This window comes from Tiliqua scincoides, chromosome 13, assembly GCF_035046505.1.
Source record: "Tiliqua scincoides isolate rTilSci1 chromosome 13, rTilSci1.hap2, whole genome shotgun sequence".
NCBI lineage: Eukaryota > Metazoa > Chordata > Lepidosauria > Squamata > Scincidae > Tiliqua > Tiliqua scincoides.
The window spans coordinates 9,479,957-9,503,699 of record NC_089833.1 but is presented as its reverse complement, the minus strand read 5'-3'; the positions used below and the strand labels follow the sequence as shown (position 1 = coordinate 9,503,699).

Here is a 23,743-nt window from a genome sequence, read left to right as displayed (position 1 = left end):
TCTCTAAAGCCCTTTCTTTGCACTGCTCAGGGGCTGGAGACATACAAGTAGAACCTGATTGCTCTAGCAGGAGTCTGCCAGATCAGATAGTGGCCCAAGATCAACACCAGTCAGAAAGCTGACCCGCTTAGGTTGGCCCCTAAACCTTTTGTGCCGGTGGCAGTGGTAGTGTCCAGTATGTCATCAGGAAGCGGGAAGGGTGCCAGGGCCCCCAGCAAAACAAACACCAGCACTGGCCCCAGGGTGGTTCCATTTCGGCCGTCCACTGTGTTGCTTGGGTGAACTGGGCTTCAGCTACTCTACCCCCCTCAAGCCCAATTCACCCAAGCAGCACAGCCAACAATTGAAATGCAACCACTGCCAGAGCTGCCCTGTGAGAGAAGCTGGAGCTGTGAGGCAGCTTCCTTTCAAGGCCAGGGATAGTCTTCACACCACTATAGTCACTGAACAGAAACAAAAGCCTGAACTGCAGCAGGAGCGATCACAAGCTATATTTCAGCCAAGTCTGCTACTATCGCTTGCATGTGTGAATCTGGCCTAGATCAGTGATGGCAAACCTATGGCACGTGTGTAAAAGGTGACATGCCACGATGTTTTGGGTGACACGCCAAGCATTCACCAACACCCAACAACTGAGTTAGTTTTATTTGTATTTCATTTTTGTAATTATTTGAGCTTTCTTTATACAGTACAATAGTTGGCACCACCCACGATTGGACTTTTTTTTTTTTAAATAAATGAATAGGTAAAGAATTGTTTTTCCTTTATTTGGGGGCCAGCAGTTTTGAGTCAAGCATCTTCTGAATTTCTGACACGCCAAACCCAAATGGTTTGCTATCACTGACTTGATTCTTCCAACCCTGGTAACTGCAAGAGGGACAGAGAGCTACAACAAGGTTCCCATTTTAGGAAACCAGCTTTAAAATCAAACAAAAAATGGCATCCTACAGCTTTAAAAGGTTGGATTACATGGGGCCAGTAGCTCAGTGGTAAAGCAGTCACTTTGCACGTTGAAGGGCCCAAGTTCAAGCTTGGCAGACTCTCTTGTGTAGGACTGGGAAAAACTCCTGTTTGAAATTGAGAGTGTTGATGACCCTGACCTAGATAGACTAACCTGAGGGGTAGCTGCTTCCAAAGGTCATTTCGTTTCAATATGATATGCAAAGATCTTTCTTGCTATCTCTTTTTTGCCTCCATAGGGGTTGCAGGAAAGACTCACCCACTGGACTGTGCCCAGCGAAGGTAGACCCTGATGCTTCCAGACTTTTTCAGCTCAGCCAGACTTTTGCAACTCCAAAACAAACAAAAAAAAGCCCCCTTTGACCTCAAGCAGACATTGACCACAAGTCTTCAGGCAGACAAGCTATCGCCTAAATTGCTCTGGGCAGGAGCAATAAAAGGTTTAGTGTCCCGGGAACCACTCACAGCCAATCAAAAGAACAGACATGCTTTTTATAACTCTTTGACCTGCAGTTCCAATTTTTTTTTTAATTAGAGCAATCCAGGCAATAAAAGCAAGAGAGTTGGGAGGAGTGGGGGAGCCTCCTGCTTTGTGAGAATCCCCAACTGGGCTATCATAACTATGATGCAATTAGATTGATTTATTTTGGGTCTGTACAGCTGTTGATTTGGTCTGATTGATGTATAAAATTAAAATTGGGTGCTCTTGGTTTTTTTTGAGATCATGGGAGGAGTGTTTTTAACTGGGGAGACTGGGAGGCTAGGAACTGAGCAGGTTGAAGTACAGGAAGCAGGGATGGCTGGGGGGCTAACATCCATGCCTAGCTAAACCTTTAGGCATGTTCATGGCTCCCCAACAGCACCCTGTAAATCAGGGAGCGCTAACTGGGTGATAGAAAGGAGGAGGAAGAGCAACAGGCCACAATCTTCTTCCCCAAGTGCCACTTCACAATGTCCTGTCCCTTGACTGCTTTGGGGCCTGGAGCACCCAGGTATTGTTGAAGTACACCAGGAAAAGAAAGAGGGCAGTCAGTTTGCTGCTGCCTGCTCCCCAGCTAAGATCAAGCTGAGAACCAAGTGACTTGCACACTTTCAGCTTTTGCCCTTTTTGCAACCATAAGGACTAGAAACTGGCCCATTAAAAAAAAAATGCCAGCTACTCTGGCCAGACACAAGTCAAGTTAAAAACACACACTATGCCCAAGTCTTGGTGGCGCAAAAACAGTTTTAATAGATCTGGGACTGCTAAAATTTCCTGAGTCATGATTAATTCTGCAGCATTATACAAAAACTCTGCTCAAGTGACAGATACATCAAGGCTTTTACGAGGCCTTTGTTCCACACACGTCTTGTGGGATGTAAGACTTAATTAGGCATCAGTGCAAGATGGCTGGGGGGGGGGTGTGTGAAGTCAAGAAGTACCAAATTACGCAGTCCCAACTGGCATTATTCAGCTCTGGGGGCAGAAGCAGCATGGCTTAAAGTTCTTAGCAGCTGAAACGTCGCGTGTGGGGCTGTGAGCCAGCCACCCCTTCGCAGCAGGGGCTCATCAGGAGCCAAATCAAGCCTCTTACTTTCCAAACATGCTCCTCGGTCTTAAAAAACCTTCCCCTTCTCCCAGGAAGCTGCGCCTGCTTCTCTCTGTCCAACAGGGAATCCTTGGTGCCCTCTGGTTCCAAACTTGCCTCAGGAACTGCCTGTAGGTACCCCAGCCAAGATGTGCTGTGCAATGCTGGCTAGTGCAGGGAAGGCCAAACTCTTGGAAAACTCCTGGATGAAATCTCGGCCGTCTTCCAGGCTCTGGCTGAGCTGCGGATCCAGGGGGACACAGCCTGTGCAAGAAGGAAAAATGGCAAGAGGTGAGAGATGCAAGGACCGAGGGAGGCCAGATTAAACAAAGCAGAAAGATGGGCAGATGCTGCTCCCTCACCCCCAGTGGTAAAGATTTAACATAATGATTCTACTGCCCATCACTGGTGGTTTCTTTCCCCTGACAGTTCCTTTTGTCCCATGTAACTTACATAAAACAGACAAGTACTCTTTGGCTCCCGGATAGAAAGATTCCCAAACTTCTCCACTGAAATCATTTCCAGTTCCTACATTCTGACTGCCCCCATCTGGCAATATTCAATAATTCTAACTGCAAACAGTCACTGGCTTTGTCACCTATGGGAAGCACAACTTCCAGCTGAGCAGGCTGGACGGTTTTACAAACAGGTGTAGGGTAGCCCCCTCTTTTTGGATACCGAGCCTAACACAGGTGTAACTGGATATGCAGACCAGCAAAAAATTATATATAAAGTTGCTGTATACTGAATTGTACCTTTGGTTACTGTCCTCACTGACAGCAGATCTCCAGGGCCTCTTTGCTGTGGCTTACTGCAGTCCTGTTACCCAAGATCCCTTGGAGCTGGAGACGCTGAGAACAAGCCCTTGCTTGGATGCTCAGCCCACCTGAGCTATGGCATATAACACCTACTTTACCCCACTTCCCCTCTCTTCCCCTTCCAATGTTGCCTCCCTTTGCATCAACTGCTAGAGTGTAAGCTCCTCGGGGCACAGCCTCTCTTTGCACTTTATGTAAAGCACCATGCACACTGACAGCACCTTATAAATAAACACTGAGCCTGAGTCAAACTACTGATCTGTCTAGTCCAGCACTATCTACTGCAAAACCTTTCCCAGCACTTGGAATCTTTTAACAGGTGATACTGGAGAACGATATGCAAAGCAATGCTCTCCCACCATCCGCTAAAACCATGATGGGCTAGCAATGCTTTAAGGACTCTCCTCAGGCTGAATTAGTCACTCACGCCCTGCTCAGCTGTCCCAGAGTTGTGTGCTCCCTGGGGCGTTTGGTGGGCCACTGTGAGATACAGGAAGCTGGACTAGACGGGCCTATGGCCTGAGCCAGCGGGGCTGTACTTATGTTCTAAGAGTTCTCCTCCAGAACTAGCAATCTACAGAATTCTACTTGCCCTTCTGTGAAATGTTCTGTGTGGCGGGCATTTCTTTGTTAGTCACTCTAAGAGGCCATGCGATTGTTAATAAAGATATTTAAAGCCTACTCCACTCTAACCCTCCACCAGAGGGTACACTGTATTATCAGGGGTGTCAAACTCATTTTATACACAGGGCCAAAGTTAGCATTCCTGGTCCCCGCTGAAGGCCAGAAGTGACATCATTAAGCAGACGATGGCCAGAAATAAGCACTTTGTTCTCACCTAGAAACTCATTAGCTGCAAATGACAGAAGAGAAAAATGTGCAAATCTTGTTCATATTTTCAAGATATGACAGAGCCCAATTATCATGGGGGCTGGATTCCAAGGGCTGCTCCCAGCCCGAGGACCTTATGTTTTGACACCCTTGCTCTAGATTCACAGGGGTACTCACCTAGGAATGGGACTCCGGCATGTTTGGCCAGCTCCTGCCCACCGCCTTTGGAAAAGATATTTGTGCATTCCTGGAACAGAAGACGTAGACACAGATTGTGACAAAGGATTTAAGCTCAGAGAGGAGAACTTAAAAGATGACATCGGACTGGTGGTCATAACCACTTTCTTGAGCAGCTGAGGATTCCACTATTTCCCAACACACACTTCCTCCCTTGCCTATTGGGGTGACCTGACCTCCCCCATTTCCCACCCATCCATGAAAAGAATGGGGGAGATTCTCTCCAGTACAGCCAATCTGCCACATCCCTCATGAGAACTGCATGGCCATTGACATGCTTACCTCCTAGAGCACAAGCCTTGCACGCGACATCTAGACTTTTTAGCAGAATCATCTTTTGGCCCACTAACTGCCTGGCTTTTAAATCATCACAAGCTTACAAAGTTGGGCTCTCCTGTGACGAATGCCACCCTCTGCCCTGCCCCACCTCTCCCCTAGCAACCCATTTAAGTGCTGTGACCTGGCAAGGGAGAGGGTTGTCAGATGCTCAAGCAGCTGCTCTGACTTTATACACACGTCCCTCACCAAGAAGCAAGTAGAATGTCAACACTTGGAAGTTAGAAAGTGGGGAAGAGACCAGAGGTCTTTCACCCACCAGAGGCTTTGGCCAGGTGCCAGTCTCTAGCGGGGGTGCTCAAGGGGAAGGAAGGGAAGCTGAGAACAGTGACCCGGAAGCACTAGGAAACCATGCCAAGCGTCAAAATGATGAATTTAAAAAAGCATCACATCACAGCTGACAATCAGGCATTACAGCATAAAGCAGCTGTTTGAGAGCCACTTGAAGGCAGAGTAAAAATGTTTTTAAAAAGCAACTTTTACCCAATGAATTTGGGGTGAGAAAGAGGCAAGGAGAATGTATGTCCTAAAACAACTGCATTCACATACATTCATCCCCTTTTATGACACTCTCCCTCTTTCTCTAACTGCATTGTCTCTCTCCTGTCTTTCAACATTTAAGCTGGAAACTCCTCAGGGTAGGGATCACAGAATCATACACTTGGAAAGGACCCACAAGGTCATCTAGTCCAACCCCTGTCTGTAGCAGGAAATTCTCCTAGAGCATCTCCAGCAGGTGCAAGTCAAACCTCTGCTTGAAGATCTCCAGTGAGGGAGAATCCACCACCTTCCTTGGCATCAGGAATTTCTTCCTGATGTCCAGCCGGGTTACCCAAGACCTGTTATTTCTTCCTCGGTAAATTGAGGGTGCTAAAAGCATGATTTGTTTTTAAAGAAACTTTTCAGTTTGTCTGCATATCCTTGGAGGCCGTTCTTGGACTCCCCTAAGCTATTCAGACCAAGTTGGGCTACAAACCTGTGCACACTTACATAACAGCAAGCCTTGTTCAACACAGTATGAAATACTTCTAAGCATGTTGGTGGTGATTATTCTGCCCACTTTCAAGAAACCAGCAGTGCAGCCCAGCTTTCTCTCTCACCCCTAGGCTTAAAATCCTCGCAACTGCCAAGTTTAAATCTGCTTCTGGTTCTCACCGAGCAATGTGGACACACAAAGCCGCTCATGTTCTCCACGATCCCAAGCACTGGCAAACCTGTCTTCTTGCAGAATGTCAGTTCTCGCCTCACATCCCCCACGGATACTGCCTGCAGGATGAGAATGGTGTGCTGGGCTTCATTTATTTATGCTAACATTTAGTTTCCCAGAAGGTAACAAAGCATCTTTATAATAAATACACAAGACCCCAAAACAAAACCATACCATATAAATATAATTGAAATTAAAAAATATATATACACCACACAGCCTTCGTAAAGATAAAATGTCTTGACTAGTTTCCTGCAAGAAAGGAAGACCATCATGATTCCTTTGGGAGTTCAGGTGGGGCAGGCCAGAAGTGAGGCCAACTTAAGGTCCAATCCTATCCGATTTTCCAGGGCTGGTGCCGCCATGCCAATGGGGTGTGTGCTGCATACTCTGGTGGGGAGGCAGTCACAGGGGCCTGCTCAGTGTTAGGGAATATTTGTTCTCTTACCTCCAGGCTGCATTGCGGCTGCACCGGTGTGGAAAGTTGGATAGGATTGGGCCTTAGGCAGTTGTCTTAGTAAAAATTGGCAGGGGCTTCCTGCCTCTGTCTGCCCATTCACCTCCACTGCTTCCATCCCTTAGATAGGAAAAGGAAGCAAAAGAGCACGTGTGGAAGAGAGGAGAGTGGTGGGGTAGTGGTAAAACATGAGACCTGCTTTCCATTTAGCAGACTGGGCATTAAAGGCAGATCCTGGTCTGAGAACAGTCAGGGCTTGCAACAAGAGCACCCCCTAGTGTCAACATGTGACAATAGCAGAAATGTTTTGGGAAATGTGGTGGTGGTCTTTAATTGGCAGGACAGGATCCCCAAGCAGGCTGCACCCTCACCACCATTTTTGCTTAGAGGTGTGTTTTTTTTTTAAAAAGAGAAAGATGAGAGACCAGATTCAATGGAGCACAGATATTCTCCACCTCTAATAGTTACACAGAATAGAGGGAGGGCACCAGGATGAGGTCTATTGTTGTCTGGTGTGCTCCCTGGGGCATTTGGTGGGCCGCTGTGAGATACAGGAGGCTGGACTAGATGGGCCTATGGCCTGATCCAGTGGGGCTGTTCTTATGTTCTTAACTACAATTCCCAGGAGGCCTTGCAGATCTCCTTGTTGTCTGGTGTGCTCCCTGGGGCATTTGGTGGGCCGATGTGAGATACAGGAAGCTGGACTAGATGGGCCTATGGCCTGATCCAGTGGGGCTGTTCTTATGTTCTTATGGGTCTTCAAAGGTGGGTCATGGGTTACAGCAGTGGTACTCAAACTTTTCCAGCCAGTGGCTCCCTTGACCCCTGTGGCTGTTGGCCATGACTCCCCATCATGTTCCTGAGGGCTGGAAGTGACATCATTAAACAGGAAGTGGCCAGAAATATCAACTATATTAAATTAATCATATCATTAATTAAATGCAGATCTTAAAAATATATTATCAATACACAGCAATATACATGCTTTATAAATGATCAGCTGCTGATCACTGTTAGAGACAGGATGCTGGAGTAGGTAGATTTTGTCTGGTCCAGGAGGACTCATTTTTTTAATTTTGTAAGCATACCAATAGAATTGTTTTATCAAATGAACTTTGTGAACAACCAGTCTGACCAACATTACACACACACACCCCTGTGGACCCCAATCCAACTAGTCATTTCTCCCATTCTCCTTGGATAGGATTGAACCCTTTATTAATTTAATGAAATTAAATTATTCTAGCAGCTGGTGGGGAAAACAAAAATAGACCATGAAAATATATCAGAGCTGATAAGGGTTTGGTTAGGAAGCTGATTTGTCTCCTATACTAGAAGATGCACAGCTCAAGCCTATGCGTGTCTACTCAGAAGTAAGTCCCATTAGAGTCAATGGGGCTTACTCCCAGGAAAGTGTGGATAGGATTGGGCTGGCAATCACTTCATCAATGGCTGCTAAGTATTCCCTTCAAATAGCAAGATTCATCACTTTAAAAATACAGTCTCTCCTCTTCAGTCAAACAACAAGATTAATAAATCACTTTTAAAACAGTACCCTTTTTCTGCTCCTGGCCAAGTAAAGTGTGTGCTTGTCTCTCCCCTCCCCCTTTGCCAACTGCATGGAAACAACTTTAAGGGGAGGGGGAGGAAAGCGGGAAGGTTTTGGAGATTGAAAAGGGGGAGTGGAAGAGGGAAGGGGCTGAAAAGAGAGATTTCACTTTGATGAGAAGCGATCCCAGGCTTGGAACCAGGAACCAACCAGACAAGGATCAAGGAGAGCTTCGCAAACAACAAGCAGCGAACACAGAAGGCAGCAGCCTTGGAGTGGAGGGAGAAGAGGGCGGGGTGGCAGCAGCCACTCTCGCAGCTGACGGAGGGGGAGAGCTGATAGAGGCCAGAAGACAGGCTCGTATTCTGCCCAGGGATGTGACTGTATTGCTGCGAGAAGACATCCCGCACCTCTCCTTTCAGTTCCTGGCACCTCCCTAAAGAGCCGCGCCACACAGTTTGAATAACACTGGGTTACAGGCTGGGGTCTGAAGTGGGCCTGGACCAGCTGTGAACCACTAAAGCAGGAGTCGGAATAGCGGCTGCTTCTGACACTTGTGTTGATAACAGCCTGGCCGTTTTGGTTATGTTTGGTATGTTAGTTTGGTATGTTGATGCTGCTTCAGACCAAGTGGCGACACAAGCATTGCTCGGTGCTCTTGATGAGGAAAGGCAACACAGAGATAAAACTTAAAATAAAAATAAAATAAAACAGCCAGCAGCCCATACCTGAGGAGTCGTGACCAGAATTGCCCCCAGTGGCTTGTAGGGCCGAAGGGCTTCCACTGCAGAGATGTGCTCATCAGATGTTCCAGGAGGGGTGTCCACAATCAAGAAGTCCAATTCTCCCCAGGCTACGTCGGAGACAAATTGCTTGATCAACGCTGTCAGAAGCAAAGAACAGAGAGCATATTGTTCAGGACAGGGATGCAGCCATTAAGAATGTCTATCTGCAGAGATCGCATCCCGTTCCCAATTAGTTTCAGAAGCCGTAGACCCTGTGTTGATCTCCTGCTTCACTGCACAGCAACTGTCCACGAGAAGCACAGTCCATGCAAAGCAGGAGGAGGAGAGTGTCAGGAAGGGACATGTCACTACATGCACTGGGCTGCATTTTCACAGAGAGTGCTCCTTGTAGCCACCGGACATGGCTTAAAATGGGCAGTGGGCAGCTTTAGGAGATCTGCCCCAGGCAGCAAAGCAAGAAGCAATCTATAAGTATGCTTTAATCAACAAGAATCACTTCCAGGAACCTAAGGATAAAAGTGGCAGGTCTTCCCTCTGCTTCTAAGCCACACATGACTCCAGCTCTTTGTGGGCTGGTTGCTTCCGTAGCCGCTGCCAGAGCTGTGCTAAAGCTTCAAACCAGGCCCAAGAAGTTCCAGAGCTGATAACGTTTATATATCACTTAACAACAATTCTCAAAACCATTTACAAAGTAAAAGGAATGAGGAGATGGTTCTCTGCTCCAAGAGAACACAATCTTAAAAAAAAAAAAAGGCAGAATGGAGGCAGCAGCAAATCGCCGCAGGGTGGGATCCTATTCTGGAATGAATCACCACCAATATATAACAAGAGAACCACGACTTAAAAGGGACCTCTTTGCCAAGCAAGCAGAGATCATATAAATGCCAACTTGTGCTCAGTTGCGGGATGAGGGGGAAGGTATGGGACACAAGGTCAGGTGATTATGGGTTCAGACTATTTCCTTGAGATTATCAAGTGCCCACTCCATGACTCCATTCAGTTATGATATTTTGGGTCCTATACAGGAACCTCACTACTTAAAAACAACAGCCCTTCTCTTCCTTCAAGGGTGAAGATTTTTCCCACACGATGCTGAAAAGATGTCCGGAGAACAGGTTTGGCATTTTTATGTATGGAAATAACCCCAGGCTATTGCTGACACCCAAACAAAAACCTACATGCAGAAGGGGCTTCAGGGAAAATACACACAGGGAACTCAAACAGTGTAAACTGAAGGCCCTGGATACAGTTCAGCTGCTGAAATGAAGCAACAGACTAAACAAGGCATTAGAACAGCAGTGGGTTGGTGGGCTGGAAGGCATGTTCAGTCTGGAACGAGACAAATGGTACCCTTGCACCCCTTTGCTGCTGAAAATCTTGCCCCTAAGCAGAAATTTGCCCCTGCAAGTGGCCTTGCAGCTTTGGGAAGGGAGCAGAAGGACAAAAACGAAACAGGAGGCAGCGCCGATTCCAGCCGAGAACTGGGATAATCCCAAGGAAGGAAAAATACAGGGTTTTTTTAAAAACTGCAACAGGCTCCCAAAAGAACAAACCTGGCCATCGTGCTTTGTGCACCTCCACCAACTCACAGAGTTTTTCATCTGAAAGTGTTGAGTTCTGGCCTTGAGAGTTACAACTACATACCAGAGGAGGGAAGACACAGATCCAGGGGAGAAGTGGGAAGGGATGGGTAGGATTTCCAATAATCCCAGCCTTGGATGCACTTCCTGTGAATCTCCTGCTTCCGACTCTACGCCCTACTCCCTCAACTGCCATCATGACTGGTCCCCCACTGCTACGCAGCAGCACCTTCACAACTTTGGTCTCCCGGTTTCGTTTAGTAAAGGCCAAAACATTCCATGCCTCTAGAGTCCTCAAAGGCTCAGGTCCAGAATCCTTAAAGGCCAGCCTTCAGCCAGACAAACTTGTCCGTTTGCCAAGGCTAGCAGGGAGGCCCATCTCCAAGGCCCACCCATATCAGACACTACAGTTGCATCCAGGCTCTAGAACTCTCCCGCCAAGGGAGAGATGTCTGAGCCCAGCTTCTTTATCTTTCTGACGGATAGCAAGGACTTTTTTTGCATGCTTTTGACCTTTAGCTGCCAGTTGCTTTATGGTCTTCCTCCTTTTATTGTGATTCTTCTGCTGGATGATGCTTTGTTTGGATGGCTTTATTTCTGGTTTATTTCTTGACCACCACTTTAGGGTGTATGGGTGTGAGTTAGCGGAAAGTCGGTGTTTAAGTGTCTAAACATGCACGTACCGTTTTTCTTCGGTCCTCTCCATATCACAGCGTCATCCGGCTTCTCCAGGAGGAAGCCGATGGACATGAGGGAGATGCTTTTGTCTTGGTCGACGAAAACCGGCACCCAGCCACTGTCGCACTGGTGAACGTCATGGCCCCTCACTTTGAACATGTGAGGGATGCTGGGGCCACAGAGGTCCACGTCCAAGATCCCGACCTGCATTTGAACAGAAATGGGAGGTCATTTCAGAAAAAAAAAAAATCATTTTGCTAGGCCAGCACAGCACCTTGGCTCTGGACGTAACTCAGGGAGGGGCAGCAGAGGGACCCCGGTCAAAGCTGAGCTGCTATAAGTCTGGCCAAAGTCCAGATGGGAGAACGCTTGGGAACCCCCATGAACACCACCTTAATTCCACAACAGCAGATGGAAAAGCAGTGAAATCAATAGCCACTATCATTCCTCACCCCCCACACACACACCACATAGAGCAAAATTAAAACACAGAGGGGGCCAAAAGGTCACAAAACTCAGGTGGTGCAGCCTGACTCCTCTTAGCAAAGCACAAAAGGACACAAGAAAAGCTTTAAACTCAGGCACCCGCCATGCTCTGCCTTTCCCTCTGGTGGAATCTTTTTGCCAGCAGGAAAGGCCAATGGGTCTGGGGTGCTGCAGCTGGCTTTCACTTCCCCACGTGCCGCCTCTCCTCCCAAAACACGCTCAGGCTCCATCCACTCACCAAATGAGAAAAGCGGCACCGACTCATCTGGGACCAGGGCAGTAATTAGTCGTGACACGCACCAGTGCAACACATGCGGCTCGGAAGTGGCAAGACAGGCTGCTATTAGACGGATGTCGTTCTCCCAGCTACGATGACTCACGCCTGGCACCCTGGGCCACTTCCACCCTCTCTGCTTGGCTGACAGGTGAAGAAAAGGTTTCTTCCTGCCTGTCTTCCCTTCTTCCTCCTCCTTGCTCAACCGCTCCGTGTTTTGAAACTGAGCAGGAGAGTGGAGCTAGGACACCAGAAGAAGCAAGCCCCCCCCCCACTTCCTTTTTGGACATCCTCTTTTGGAAGCAGGTTGGTGCTTCTCCCAGCTTCCAGCTCAGCTCTATTTCAAAACACAGAGCAATAAAACAAGGAAGAAGAGATATGGGGAGGATGGGCAAGGCAAGCCTGTGCTCATCTGCAACTCAAAGCTACTGCTTCACCCCAGTTCCAGCCCCAAGTTCCTGCTGGAGAAGGCATTCCAGAACCACACTCAACTGGGTTGCACTGTTACCCCAATATGGCTGCTGGCCCTAACTCCCTTCAGCCGGCTATAACTGTGCATCTTTCCCTGCTTGGGCCACAGCTAGAGATTAAATTTGGGACCTCTTGTACACTGAGCCTCAACAAAGGCACTTGACTAGTCCCTGAGAAAGAGGGCATTTCTTAATCTGGGGAAGAAATTCTCAGGGGGGCTGAGGCATGTCCAAGCCTATTGATTTCAGTTTCAGTAGAATTGGTTCTGAAGTAGGAGGAGGAGGCCAGTAGGGGCTGCATGCAGTGCACTGGGTCTGGCAGAGGAGAGAGAGAGAGAGAGAGATCTTGCTGTCTGATTAGCCCCATAACTGCTGCAGAAGGCGGCAGCAGTGAAGAGTACCAGACACACATGACAGCCAGAGGCGTCACTCGCTTTTGCATCACTCGGTGCGAGACCTCATTGCATCACCCCCAAGATGGATCTCCTCCCATACAAGACCATACGTAATAAATTACAATATCATACACACAACTTAAATGCAGTGGCATCACTAGGGTTGATGTCACCCCCATTCACTTTATTTTCATATACAACAGTACAGGTCACCCAATAAATCAGTACCCAACAAAAAACCAGTGGCCAACCTGATGAACATAAGAACATAAGAACAGCCCCACTGGATCAGGCCATAAGCCCATCTAGTCCAGCTTCCTGTATCTCACAGTGGCCCACCAAATGCCCCAGGGAGCACACCAGATAACAAGAGACCTGTAAGGCTTCCTGGGAATTGTAGTTAAGAACATAAGAACAGCCCCACTGGATCAGGCCACAGGCCCATCTAGTCCAGCTTCCTGTATCTCACAGTGGCCCACCAAATGCCCCAGGGAGCACACCAGATAACAAGAGACCTGTAAGGCTTCCTGGGAATTGTAGTTAAGAACATAAGAACAGCCCCGCTGGATCGGGCCATAGGCCCATCTAGTCCAGCTTCCTGTATCTCACAGCGGCCCACCAAATGCCCCAGGGAGCACACCAGATAACAAGAGACCTGCAAGGCTTCCTGGGAATTGTAGTTAAGAACATAAGAACAGCCCCACTGGATCAGGCCATAGGCCCATCTAGTCCAGCTTCCTGTATCTCACAGCGGCCCACCAAATGCCCCAGGGAGCACACCAGATAACAAGAGACATGCATCCTGGTGCCCTCCCTTGCATCTGGCACTCACACAACTGAATAAGAGTTCTAGTATTAGTTCTGATACATGGCAATCAGGGCTGACTTATACTAACACCTCATTGGTTCCCTGCTGCGTCATAAGAACACTTCATTGGCTCTCAGAACCATCAGTCTCATTGGTCAGTTCTGAGTTCGGAAAAGCCACTTTGTGTTACATTTGTTGTGTTTGCAGTTGTGTTTTTCCTTTTCTGGTTATCTGTCCACAATTTTTGACAGAATATAGATCGCTCAATTCTATATGAAATTCCACATCAAATGATATATAATAGGATGGTATTATTCAAAAACACCAAGACTTCACAATTTTGGCTATTAGTGGTGTCACCCCCCACCCAGAGTGCATCACCTGGTGTGGTCTGCACCACCTTGCAACACCACCACTGACAGAGTATGTGATATGTGTGGTTGACATACCCTAAGGATGAGGAGAAACACCAATCCATAAAGGTGACTGTGGCCCCTTCTACTGAGACTACCAAACAGCCCAGGGCTCAAATATTTAAGACAAGAAAAAGTCCCAAATTACAAATGGGGGCACGAAAAGAAGGGGGAGACAATTATGACAACTATAATGTCTTTCTCCTGGAGGTAGCATGGGTGGGTCTGCCCTTTCAATCTTGCAACCACCTCAGGAGGGAGGTCAAGGGTCGGAGAGGGCAACTGGCTCAAGATTACTCAGTAAGCGTCCTGGCTCAAGCAGCACAGGGAACCCAGGTCTCGCTTATATTTTTCACCACACCCCCACTCCACACACAATGGCGCCTACCTTTTTGCCGGCCTGCCGCAACGCCAATGCTAGCTCGGTTGAGATGGTGCTCTTCCCCACGCCTCCTTTCCCCGAAAGCACCAAAACAATGTGCTGGACCCCAGCCAGGTTACCCCTCTCTGGAAGGCACAAGAGGACCAGAATGAGACAGGGCCAAGCATAGGAGCACACTGGGAACTGGCACAGACTGAAGGTGGTTGGAAGGGACAGAGTCACACCATGGATCTGATAAGCTCAGCAGCGCCTGGCAGTGGCTCCCCAGGGCTTCGGACTGGTTTTTCCCGCCCTGGCCTTTCTGTACACATTTCTGTACAGCCTTTCTATACGCATGAACCCTGGTACTGAAAAACAGGCTACGAACGAGCACAGCACCCAACCAAACCCCTAGGGGGAGGGTCCCATATCCTTTGAAGAGAGGAACATAAATGGTTGGCAACCTTCAGTCTCGAAAGACTATGGTATAAGCCTACAGCACCCGGTATTCCCAGGCGGTCTCCCATCCAAGTACTAACCAGGCCTGACCCTGCTTAGCTTCCGAGATCAGACTAGATCAGGCATGGAAAGACTATGGTATAAGCCTACAGCACCCGGTATTCCCAGGTGGTCTCCCATCCAAGTACTAACCAGGCCCAACCCTGCTTAGCTTCCGAGATCAGACAAGATCAGGCATGTGCAGGGTAACAGTTGCTGCGCATAAAGGGACATAAAGGGTTATCATAGATTTTGTGACACAGAACTTGAGGAACTGACCTCACACTCCCCTTTAACAGGCTTTGCAACCTTTATTCTTTGATATTAAAGAAGAAAATATCATGCTTACATGAATTCATGCATTTTGTAAATAGATGCAGTATGTGAACGGTTATTTTTATTTTTAACACAAGTGGGAAACTGCAACCAAATGATATGACTTGACCAGCTTAGTTCATAAATCCACAGCAGAGATGAGCAGTTCAACATGGCACTTGGGTTGACTTTATTTCAAATAAGGCCCTGCTACATGATGTTCACGGCCCGCGTAATCCAGCATCCTGTTTGCAACAGTGACCCACCAAATGCCTCTAAGGAATCTTCTGAGCGGCGCATGAAGGCACTCATTAATCTAGTCCTGTTAAAACCCTGAAGACTCCTGGGTTTGGTGAACCCTGGGTGGAACCACGACAGACCAGCCTGGCTGTACCCAGTGCCTGGCTGTCTCAGCTTTGCAGCCCAGAGATGCTGTGAAGATCACTAGAGAACCGCAAGAAGGGAAAGTGGAAGGAGAGAAAGACCAGGGTGCCTCTACTTTGCAGCATAGCCACAACTAAACCAAAGAGCAAGGTTGCTGGGCTGATATATTAGTCCTGGAGATGTGGGTTCTACACAACATGGGACACTCACTAAGGGGAATGTGCAAATTTTCTTGAGACGCTCTGGGTGTGTTTGATTCCTGAGCAACTGGCTCAGATATAGTCTGATTCTGAGGTTCCGTTTAGCTGTGCAGCATGCACACAGCCACAGACAGACAATGTTGGCATCCTTCGGTCTCAGAAGACTATGGTATCGCACTCTGAATGGTGGTTCTGGAACAGAGTGTCCTCTCCAGTGCGCGACAATCCCCTCTTAAAACCATCTAAGCCGGAGTCATCGCTACATCTTGTAGCAGCAAATCCTATACATTAATTAAACATGCACTTTAACGAACGAAAGTCCACAAATGCCAACTTGGCCTCCGAGCCATCAGTTTCACTGAGTCAACCCAAAATTGGCTGGATAAAAGAGAAGCACCCCTAAAGCCACTTTAATTGGGAATTTCAAATCCTTTCATATCAGGCTCAAAGAAAAATATTTTCTAGTTATGTCCTCCCACTTTGCTCTCAGTCTTTCAAAGCTCACAGCTGGGCCTGAGGTTCAGTTTCTGCCTTTCTCTAGCTTTGCCAAGTGGTCAGTTGTTTGCTCAGGCTGAAAGAGGTCTGCTCTCAGCCCTGTCCCCAAGCTCAAAAGGCAGGGGCGCACTCTAGCACATTGTTCTGAGCCACAGCACACAGGCCTTGAGGACCTGGCCAGAGAGTTGGGCTCGTGGCAGAGCCGCACACTGATCCTCAAGCGAAATGCAGGCTGTTCAGGGCCAAGAGAAGTGAGATAAATCCACCCTTCCTCCAAGAGCCCAGCACAAACCCCAGGAGTGTATGTTCTGCCCTAACAACCACAGGGCAAACTACACATCCTTGTGCTCTTGGAAGGAAAGGAAACCATTTGTTTCTTATCCCTTCGGAAGCAACACTCCCATCATCCAACATCCCTTACTAAAATGTGAACTGGTCACCAGGCGTTGACCTGCTCCATGTGGCCAGATGTGCTTTCTAGCAGGTAGATGTGCTTACGGCTGCTATGCGGCAGCTTGCACTGGCAAAACCCGTGTTCCACCAGTACTAGTCTTCCATAGGATTGGGCCATAACCCAGGAAACACTGGCAGGAAAGAGGAATCCTTTCCTCCAGTGCAAATGTCTTCCTTGGGATAAGTGCATCTCCACCCCAAATCCAATTAAGCACAGGGCATCCTGCCTGGTCCTCTAAAGCCAATCCCAGGTGTTTTTACACCAAGCCCTGCCCAGCCTGAGGATCTCTCTCAACTGCTGCCTCAACCAGAGCCTCTTGAACAGCGAAAATATCCTCAAGGCCATTGTGAGTCAAACTGCACTTTTGTTTAGAATGGGGACTCGTTCTCCACCATCATCCCATCTACTGTTTTGCTGGAGGTTTTCTTGCCTTGGCCATCCCAGGCTATTCCGCCCTGGAATTCTATGGCCATCTTTTGTTCTGGAGGGTATAACTTGTCCACAGAAACCCCCAGACGTTGCACTCAGTCCTCCCTTATTCTGCATATGACACTCTGTGCACTTGGACCAAGGCCAAGCAACTCTCCCTTCCTCCAAACTGAAGAACGCTTATCGACAGCAAAATGGTCCCCCAACAAATCACCACTGACCACCTTCCCCCACCTTGCACCTCACTGCAAGCCCACCAAATGACTCTTTAGGATTATGCTTCAGGTTCCCTTTACTCTCAGCATTTGGGGTCGTCAATCCCTGGCTGTTGCATTTCCTGCCTCAAGACTCCAGCCAAATTGCTTCATCTTGGGATCTTGCCTGTTGGCTCCGGCCCTGGAGAAACTGAAAGCTACACTTGGCCTCTGGCTCTCTCTTCTCCTTTCTACATGTGGCCAATGCACAGAATGCCCTTTTAAAGCTCCCTCCCTTGCACCTCTTCCCTTTTCACTGGCCCATCGACTTTTCTGGGGAAAGCCTGGGTCACTGCCTTTGCTTGCCTTCAGCTAGCCGGAACGCAGTCATGTTTCTGCACTTGCCCTGAATTCCCCATCAAACCATGACTTGAAACCAGCTGGAAAAGACTGTATACACTGGTTGTGGAAGGGGGAGGACATCCATCTGATGAAAATAACAACATGAAAAGATAATCAAACAACCATCAAAACCACAACGAAATACCACAACCCAGTGTTTATGGCAATGCTTGATCTGGCTCTCATTTCCATGCCGGTGTACTTGGCTGTGCCAATGTGCTGAATATGGAAGCCATCCAATTATAGCTGCCTTCACTAAAAGCTTAATGGATGAGTTCCCACAGTATCTGAGACCAATGCCCACTATGAATTGCAAATTTATTAGGGCGGCCAACACATTTTCCCACCCAAATTAGCAATTATCTTTGTTATCGCCAACACTTGCACTTAACAACTGCGGCAGGTTTGATGGCAACTGAGGAAGATCCTCATTCCGAGGCAAGCAGCAATTAAGGATTCCAAGGCACCTCAGTCACTGGCCCTTGCATGAGAGACATACAGGATGTCATGCTCTGGGAACGTAAACATGGCTATTACATGATCACGGTCTCGGGACAAAAAAGGGTGAATGAGTTGGGAGCACCTGAGTCATGAAGGAATTTCCTGCAGCTTCGTACAGGCAGGTGGATGAAATGGCTTCAGAATTTGAGGACTACAGTGGAGGTTTGGAGGTGGAAGATACCATCTCCTGGGCAGAGGAGCAAGGAGATTTTAAAAGAGATCAGAACATGGGTCTTGGAGAAGAAGACTCTTGGAACAAAACCAGGAAACAAAACGAGATGAGCTGGAAAAGCCAGAAAGCACCGCTGGAGGCAGAGTCTCCCATGAGCCTGGCAGACATCATCAGGAAATCGACTAAAGGTAACAAGTCCACAAGCTCTTCTCGTATCTGCTGTTAAAATGGTTAGGACCAAAGACCTCTGGGATGATTTCAGTCTATTTTCCAGCCTTCTCTCTCCCTGCCATTGAAAACTGTCACCTGTCAGGGTGATGAACCAGGTGTGTTCTCTGAACGGGCAAGAGAGGAGGTCTTGGGAGGTGGAACACCAGAGTGACAGTTAGACAGGCTTACTAAGGCCACTCGTAGCATTTGCACCGGTAGTACAAGAGATGCACCTGCTTGCCCAGCATAAATCCATGTGATGAATTGGTGTGGATGGAAATAAATGAAAACTGTATTAACATCTACACCACGATTGCATATAACTATTTATGAGCTTCAATTATGGTGCCAAAGTAATGAATTGTTAATAAAACTGGCTACAGAGATACTCTGACAGTTTGGGCTACCGTTCCAGCTCCCCAACAGGCTGAGGGTACCCAACAGGTAAGGGTCTGAGGAGCAAATCAGAACTTCCCTGGTTTGAGTCTCGCCTCTGCCATGAACTCACTAAATAGCCTTGGGCAAGTCACATCCTCTAGCCTCAATCTTTCCATCTGCAATATGGGAATATTCACCTTACAGTGTTGTTGTATGGATTCCAGCAAGATAACACACATGAAGCACTTTGCTCAAGCAAAAAGCGCTTTACAAATTATAATTGCTTACTTTTTCCCATGCAAGAATTACTGATTTTTACATTTTATTTCTCTTACTTTATGCCTTAATATATACCACTTATATGGTGCTTCTTGCATCTTAATCTCATAACAAGCCTTGCAGCAGAGATAGAACCAGAAGCACAAACTTCTTGGCTCACAGCTTGGCTTCTTAACCACTAAAAGTCACACCATTTGAAACCCCACGCTTACATTATTCAAAAAATAAATAAATTACAACATGCATGTTGTAATCTAGGGCCGATATCCTCGCATGTAACCTATGTAGTACCTCCCCAAAGTCTAACCCATTTTCCTTACCTGTATCTGTAATAAATAAATAAAATACTAAAGAAAAAAAGAAATCCCATGCTTACATTTTCAAATTAGATGAGGCCAGCAAAAGTGACCCATTTATTGGCCAACAGTCAAATCTACAACGTAAATATTTATAAGGAACTATTTACGTACTGTCACGCATCCAGGGTAACACCTATGCTGGCCTGGTTCAAGCCCTGATGCATGCAAATTATGGAGAAAACTGCACATGCACATTCCACCACCACATCCTTCCCCACCCCAAAATGCTTCAAAAAGCAGCTTGAGGGAGGGGACAAGGAAAGCAAAGCACAGTGATCTCCCCCTTATCTGGAGAGATTTGGGCCTTAGTTACACAGCCACAGCTAGAAAGAAGCTACCAGAGTTCCGGACTGGCCCAAGACCTTTGGCATGCCAAATGCTGCCTCCCACCCTTCTCAGGAGATGTTTCAGCTTCTGCTGCTGCCTGGATTGCAAAAGGAAGAAGTGCAAAGGAGACGAGACTGATTGGCCACATTATCTTCTTCTGGCCTGTCCCTCTCTTCCTCTTCCAATCTGGTGAGTGGGAGAAGGAAGAACTGTGAAGGCAATTGGCCAAAGAGTGGTAGGTGCCCCTTGCCAATCTGCTGCCTGAGGGCCCAATCCTATCCAACTTCCCAGCTCTGGTGTAGCCACAATGCAGCCCCATGGTTAGGGAACACATGTTCCCATGCCTTGAGAAGCCCCCAGTGACTGCCCCTCCACCACAGGATGCAGTACACGCCCCACTGCATCAGCACTGGAAAACTGGAGAGGATTGGGCCCTGAGGCAACTGCCTCAATTAGCTTCATGGATGGGCCAGCCCTGGAAGAGACCCAGAAGCTGATCTGCCACATGGCTGAACCACCATTAACCTTGCTGATCCCTACACAGTTAAGATCAAGGCACATCAGCAACCATGGGAACGATTACAACTGCATCCTTACCCACAGGTAGTTAGAGTACAGGCCAACATGAGCCACTGGCCTGAATAAGGGCCAAATCCTATCCAAGTTTCCAGCACTGGTGCAGCTGTGCTCATGGGGCATGAGCTGCAACCTCTGGTAGAGGGGGCAGTCATTGAAGCGTCCTCCAGGTAAGGAAAGGTTTGTTCCCTTTCCTTAGGACTGCATTGTGGCTGCACCAGCACTGGAAATTTGGATAGGGTCGGGCCCTAAGCAAACACAACAGAGACAATAATAGCATAGAGAGAGATAGGACGTGTGTCACTGTGCTAAATGAGTGCTGAGAGGAAAAAAATGGATTCCTGTGTAAACCAGAGTCCTTCTCAGGCTTGACCTCAATCAAGAGCACAACAAATGACTGTCTATCACAACAAATGCTGTATCCAGCCCATAATCTTAGACAGATCCTGGACACGACTGACCTGAGCACCAACCTGATAGGTGCACGTGTTAGGAAGTGCCATGCACTTCTTTAAACAGGCTACCTTATAAGATGCCCACAAAAGCCCAAGGACATGACAGCAAGTACCATAAAACAAAAAGTCACGCTCAGTTTAAAGTAAACGCATTATTTCAACACCAGAAGCGCTTCCTCTCATTTGCTCACAGCATTATTATCTTGTTTTTCCTTTGTCTCTTTGATTGCTACCTTGGACATAGACAACTGCCTTAGACTTAATCAGGCCATTGGCAGAGCTGCCTACACTGACTGGCAGAGACACTAGGATTACGGACATGGCTCTTTACTAATCCAACCTCAGAACGGCAGAACCATCTACACTACATTCAAAGCAGGAGCTCTACCACTGAGTTATCCTCAAACTAAAGTGTGGCACAGCGAGTAGAGTGCTGGACTATGAACAGAGGGAGGCAAAGATTCAAATCCTCAGCCACAAAGTTCACTAGGTCAGTGCTGGCCCCAGGTCACTGGGAGGAATGGCCCGGAGGCAAAGCCACTGACTGGGGCTTTGGCAAAAGCGCAGAGCATGTGCTTTGCAGGCAGGAGATTTCAGGTGCATACCCTGACACCTTCCCCAGGTAGGGGAGAAGACAAAATTCCTGCATGAAACATGAAAGAGTTTATGCCAGTCAGTGTTGACAATGCTGAGCTAGACTAAGGGCACAATCCTATACATGTCTACTTAGAAATAAGTCCTATTGTGTTTGATGGGGCTTACTCCCAGGAAAGTGTGGACAGGATTGCAGTATAATGCTCCAGCTCAACAGAAACTGGCTTCCTATGCAGAGCAGCTGCTTCAAACCCTAGAATCATCTCCAGATAGTGCTGGGAAAGACCCCTGTCTCAAACCCTGGAGAGCGGCTGCCTGTCAGTGTCAACAATGCCAATTGGATGATGAGTCTGGCTCTAGATTAGGTAGCTTCTTTTGTTTCCAAGCCTGGGCTGGGTCACCAAGGCACCTCTGCTCACCCCCTGAAAGCACAAAAAAAACTCTTGCACTGAAGATCAGCCTGGCTAGGTAGGCCTTCTTCCAGTGACATCAGGACCCTCCGGTCTGACGTCACCAGCTGACTCTGGGTCAAGCACTCTTTCTCCAGCCTATCCCACCTCACAATGTTGTGAATTATAGATTCACAGCCCAATCCTATTCATGCTTTCCTGGGAGTAAGCCCCACTGACACTAATGGGACTTACTTCTGAGTAGACATGCACAGGACTGGGCTGAACAGCCATTTCTGCCCAATACTGCATATACACAACAGGCATCAAATGTGTACACCAGTGGGGTGGGCAGAAATGGGTTAAAATGAGTAAATATTCCCCGTGTAGCATGGGAGGGTAGCAGAAAATATTTGGACTGCATGAGATAGTAAAAAAACAACAATGAATAACAAAACATTTTGGATATTGGAGCATTTTGGATACTCAGCCTGCATATGTGAAGCACTTTGAACACTTGAAAGTGCTACGTAAATGTAAAGTATTATCTCATTCCCCCAACTGTTGGCAATTGGGTGGTCACTTGCCAGGCTGCATACTTCTCCTTGGCTGTGTTGCTGTGATATCAGAGTTAGATATTAGTGACTGGTAACGTCATAGGAAAAGCCCTGCTGGATCAGGCCCAAGTCCCATCTCGTCCAGCTTCCTGTATCGCACAGTGTCCCACCAGAAGTCTCAGGGAGGACTCAAGTCAGCAAGAGACCTGGGTCCACTTCCACTCCCTTGCCTCTGGCATTCTGAAGTAGCCCACTTCTAAAACCAGGAGGTTGCACAGACCCGTCAGGGATTGTAACCTGTAATGAACTTTTGCTCCAAAAATCTGTCCAATTCCCTTTCAAAGGCAACCTCCTGGTTTTGGAAGTAGGCTGCCTCAGAAGGCCAGATGCCAGGGAGTGGCAATGGGATGCAGGTCTCTTGTGTCTTGTGCACTCCCTGAGGTACCTGGTGGGCCACTGTGAGATGATGCAGGAATTTGAACTAGATGGGCCTCTGGCCTGATCCAGCAGGGCTGATCTTGTGTTTCTATGTGATTGACCTGTGGAAACCCTTGTCACAGGGTGTGGTGCTGGCGCCTCTAAAGGGGGCTCTTAGGGAAGCAGCTTGGGGAACTCTCTGCCACGGTGGTGCTGTCCTGGGTGCCTTCAGCAGGGGCTCTTCTGAGCTTCTCAGAGAAGCAGCCTGTGGAACCGCCTGCTACAGGGTGTGGTGCTGGCCTGGGCGCCTCTAAAGGGGGCTTTTAGGGAAGCAGCCTGGGGAACTCCCTGCCACTGTGGTGCTAGCCTGGGCCTCTAAAGGGGGCTCTTGTGGAAGCAGTCCGTGGAACTCCCTGCCACAGGACGTGGTGCTGCACCTGGGCCGGATGCCTTCAGCAGGGGAGCTGCCTGCTGCCCTGGGCAAAGAGCCAACAGGTGGGGGCCTGCCAGTCGTGGGGGCCCCTCCTGCGGAGCCTCCCCCTCCTCCCCTTCCAAGTGCCGCTCACCCGCTGCCACCGCCTCCTCCTGCTCCATGTTGCCTCCAGCCACTTCCGGTCCCACCTCCCCACCCGTGAGTGACAGCCGCCACCACCAATGAGAGGGCGGTTGACATGAGGACGTGACGTCACGTATCCGCCTCCTTCGTCACGCCGGGACTTTTTTTCTACCCTCCCCCGCTCGCCCCTCGAGACCATTCCTCCCCTCACGTGACGCTTCGCGATTTAGTTTCAATAAAATAATAAACCGAGATAAGGAAATGAGGCTCACGTGACCTGGCGAGCCAATGAGGTTGATGCTGAGGCGGTTAGCCCCGCCCACCGCGTCTTCTCAGCAGCTGAGGGGAACAGAGGGATCACGTGAGACAAACGGACCAATCAGGACGCGAGCGGTTGCTGGCGCGACCCCCGGTTCGCTGCGAGAAGT

The 23,743-nt window shown here is 48.3% G+C and overlaps 1 protein-coding gene and 1 pseudogene across 2 annotated transcripts; both read right to left on the bottom strand.

Moving 5' to 3' along the window:
* Positions 1 to 2,564: 2,564 nt before the first annotated feature.
* Positions 2,565 to 23,640, bottom strand: NUBP2 (NUBP iron-sulfur cluster assembly factor 2, cytosolic). 2 transcript variants are annotated; one of them, XM_066640732.1, is made up of 7 exons: positions 23,593 to 23,640; positions 14,202 to 14,320; positions 10,973 to 11,171; positions 8,692 to 8,846; positions 5,906 to 6,016; positions 4,355 to 4,424; positions 2,565 to 2,792 (listed from the first exon to the last, which is right to left on the bottom strand). In XM_066640732.1, the coding sequence occupies exons 3-7, from the start codon at positions 11,124 to 11,126 to the stop codon at positions 2,647 to 2,649; spliced, it is 636 nt and encodes a 211-aa protein (XP_066496829.1). In that variant the 5' UTR covers positions 11,127 to 11,171; positions 14,202 to 14,320; positions 23,593 to 23,640; the 3' UTR covers positions 2,565 to 2,646. The 2 variants fall into 2 exon arrangements, with proteins under 2 accessions (XP_066496829.1, XP_066496828.1); XM_066640731.1 differs by lacking the exon at positions 23,593 to 23,640 and adding an exon at positions 23,326 to 23,372.
* Positions 14,777 to 14,896, bottom strand: LOC136634074 (5S ribosomal RNA; annotated as a pseudogene).
* Positions 23,641 to 23,743: the final 103 nt, after the last annotated feature.

Excerpts from the sequence above, each read along its gene's own strand:
- NUBP2 (XM_066640731.1), bottom strand. The coding sequence starts at position 23,353 with ATGGAGCAGGAGGAGGCGGTGGCAGCGG. Across the intron at positions 8,847-10,972 it reads GAGAGGACCGAAGAAAAACG|CGTTGATCAAGCAATTTGTC; the intron begins GTACGTGCATGT and ends TGCTTCTGACAG. Across the intron at positions 6,017-8,691 it reads TTCTGGTCACGACTCCTCAG|GCAGTATCCGTGGGGGATGT; the intron begins GTATGGGCTGCT and ends CTCATCCTGCAG.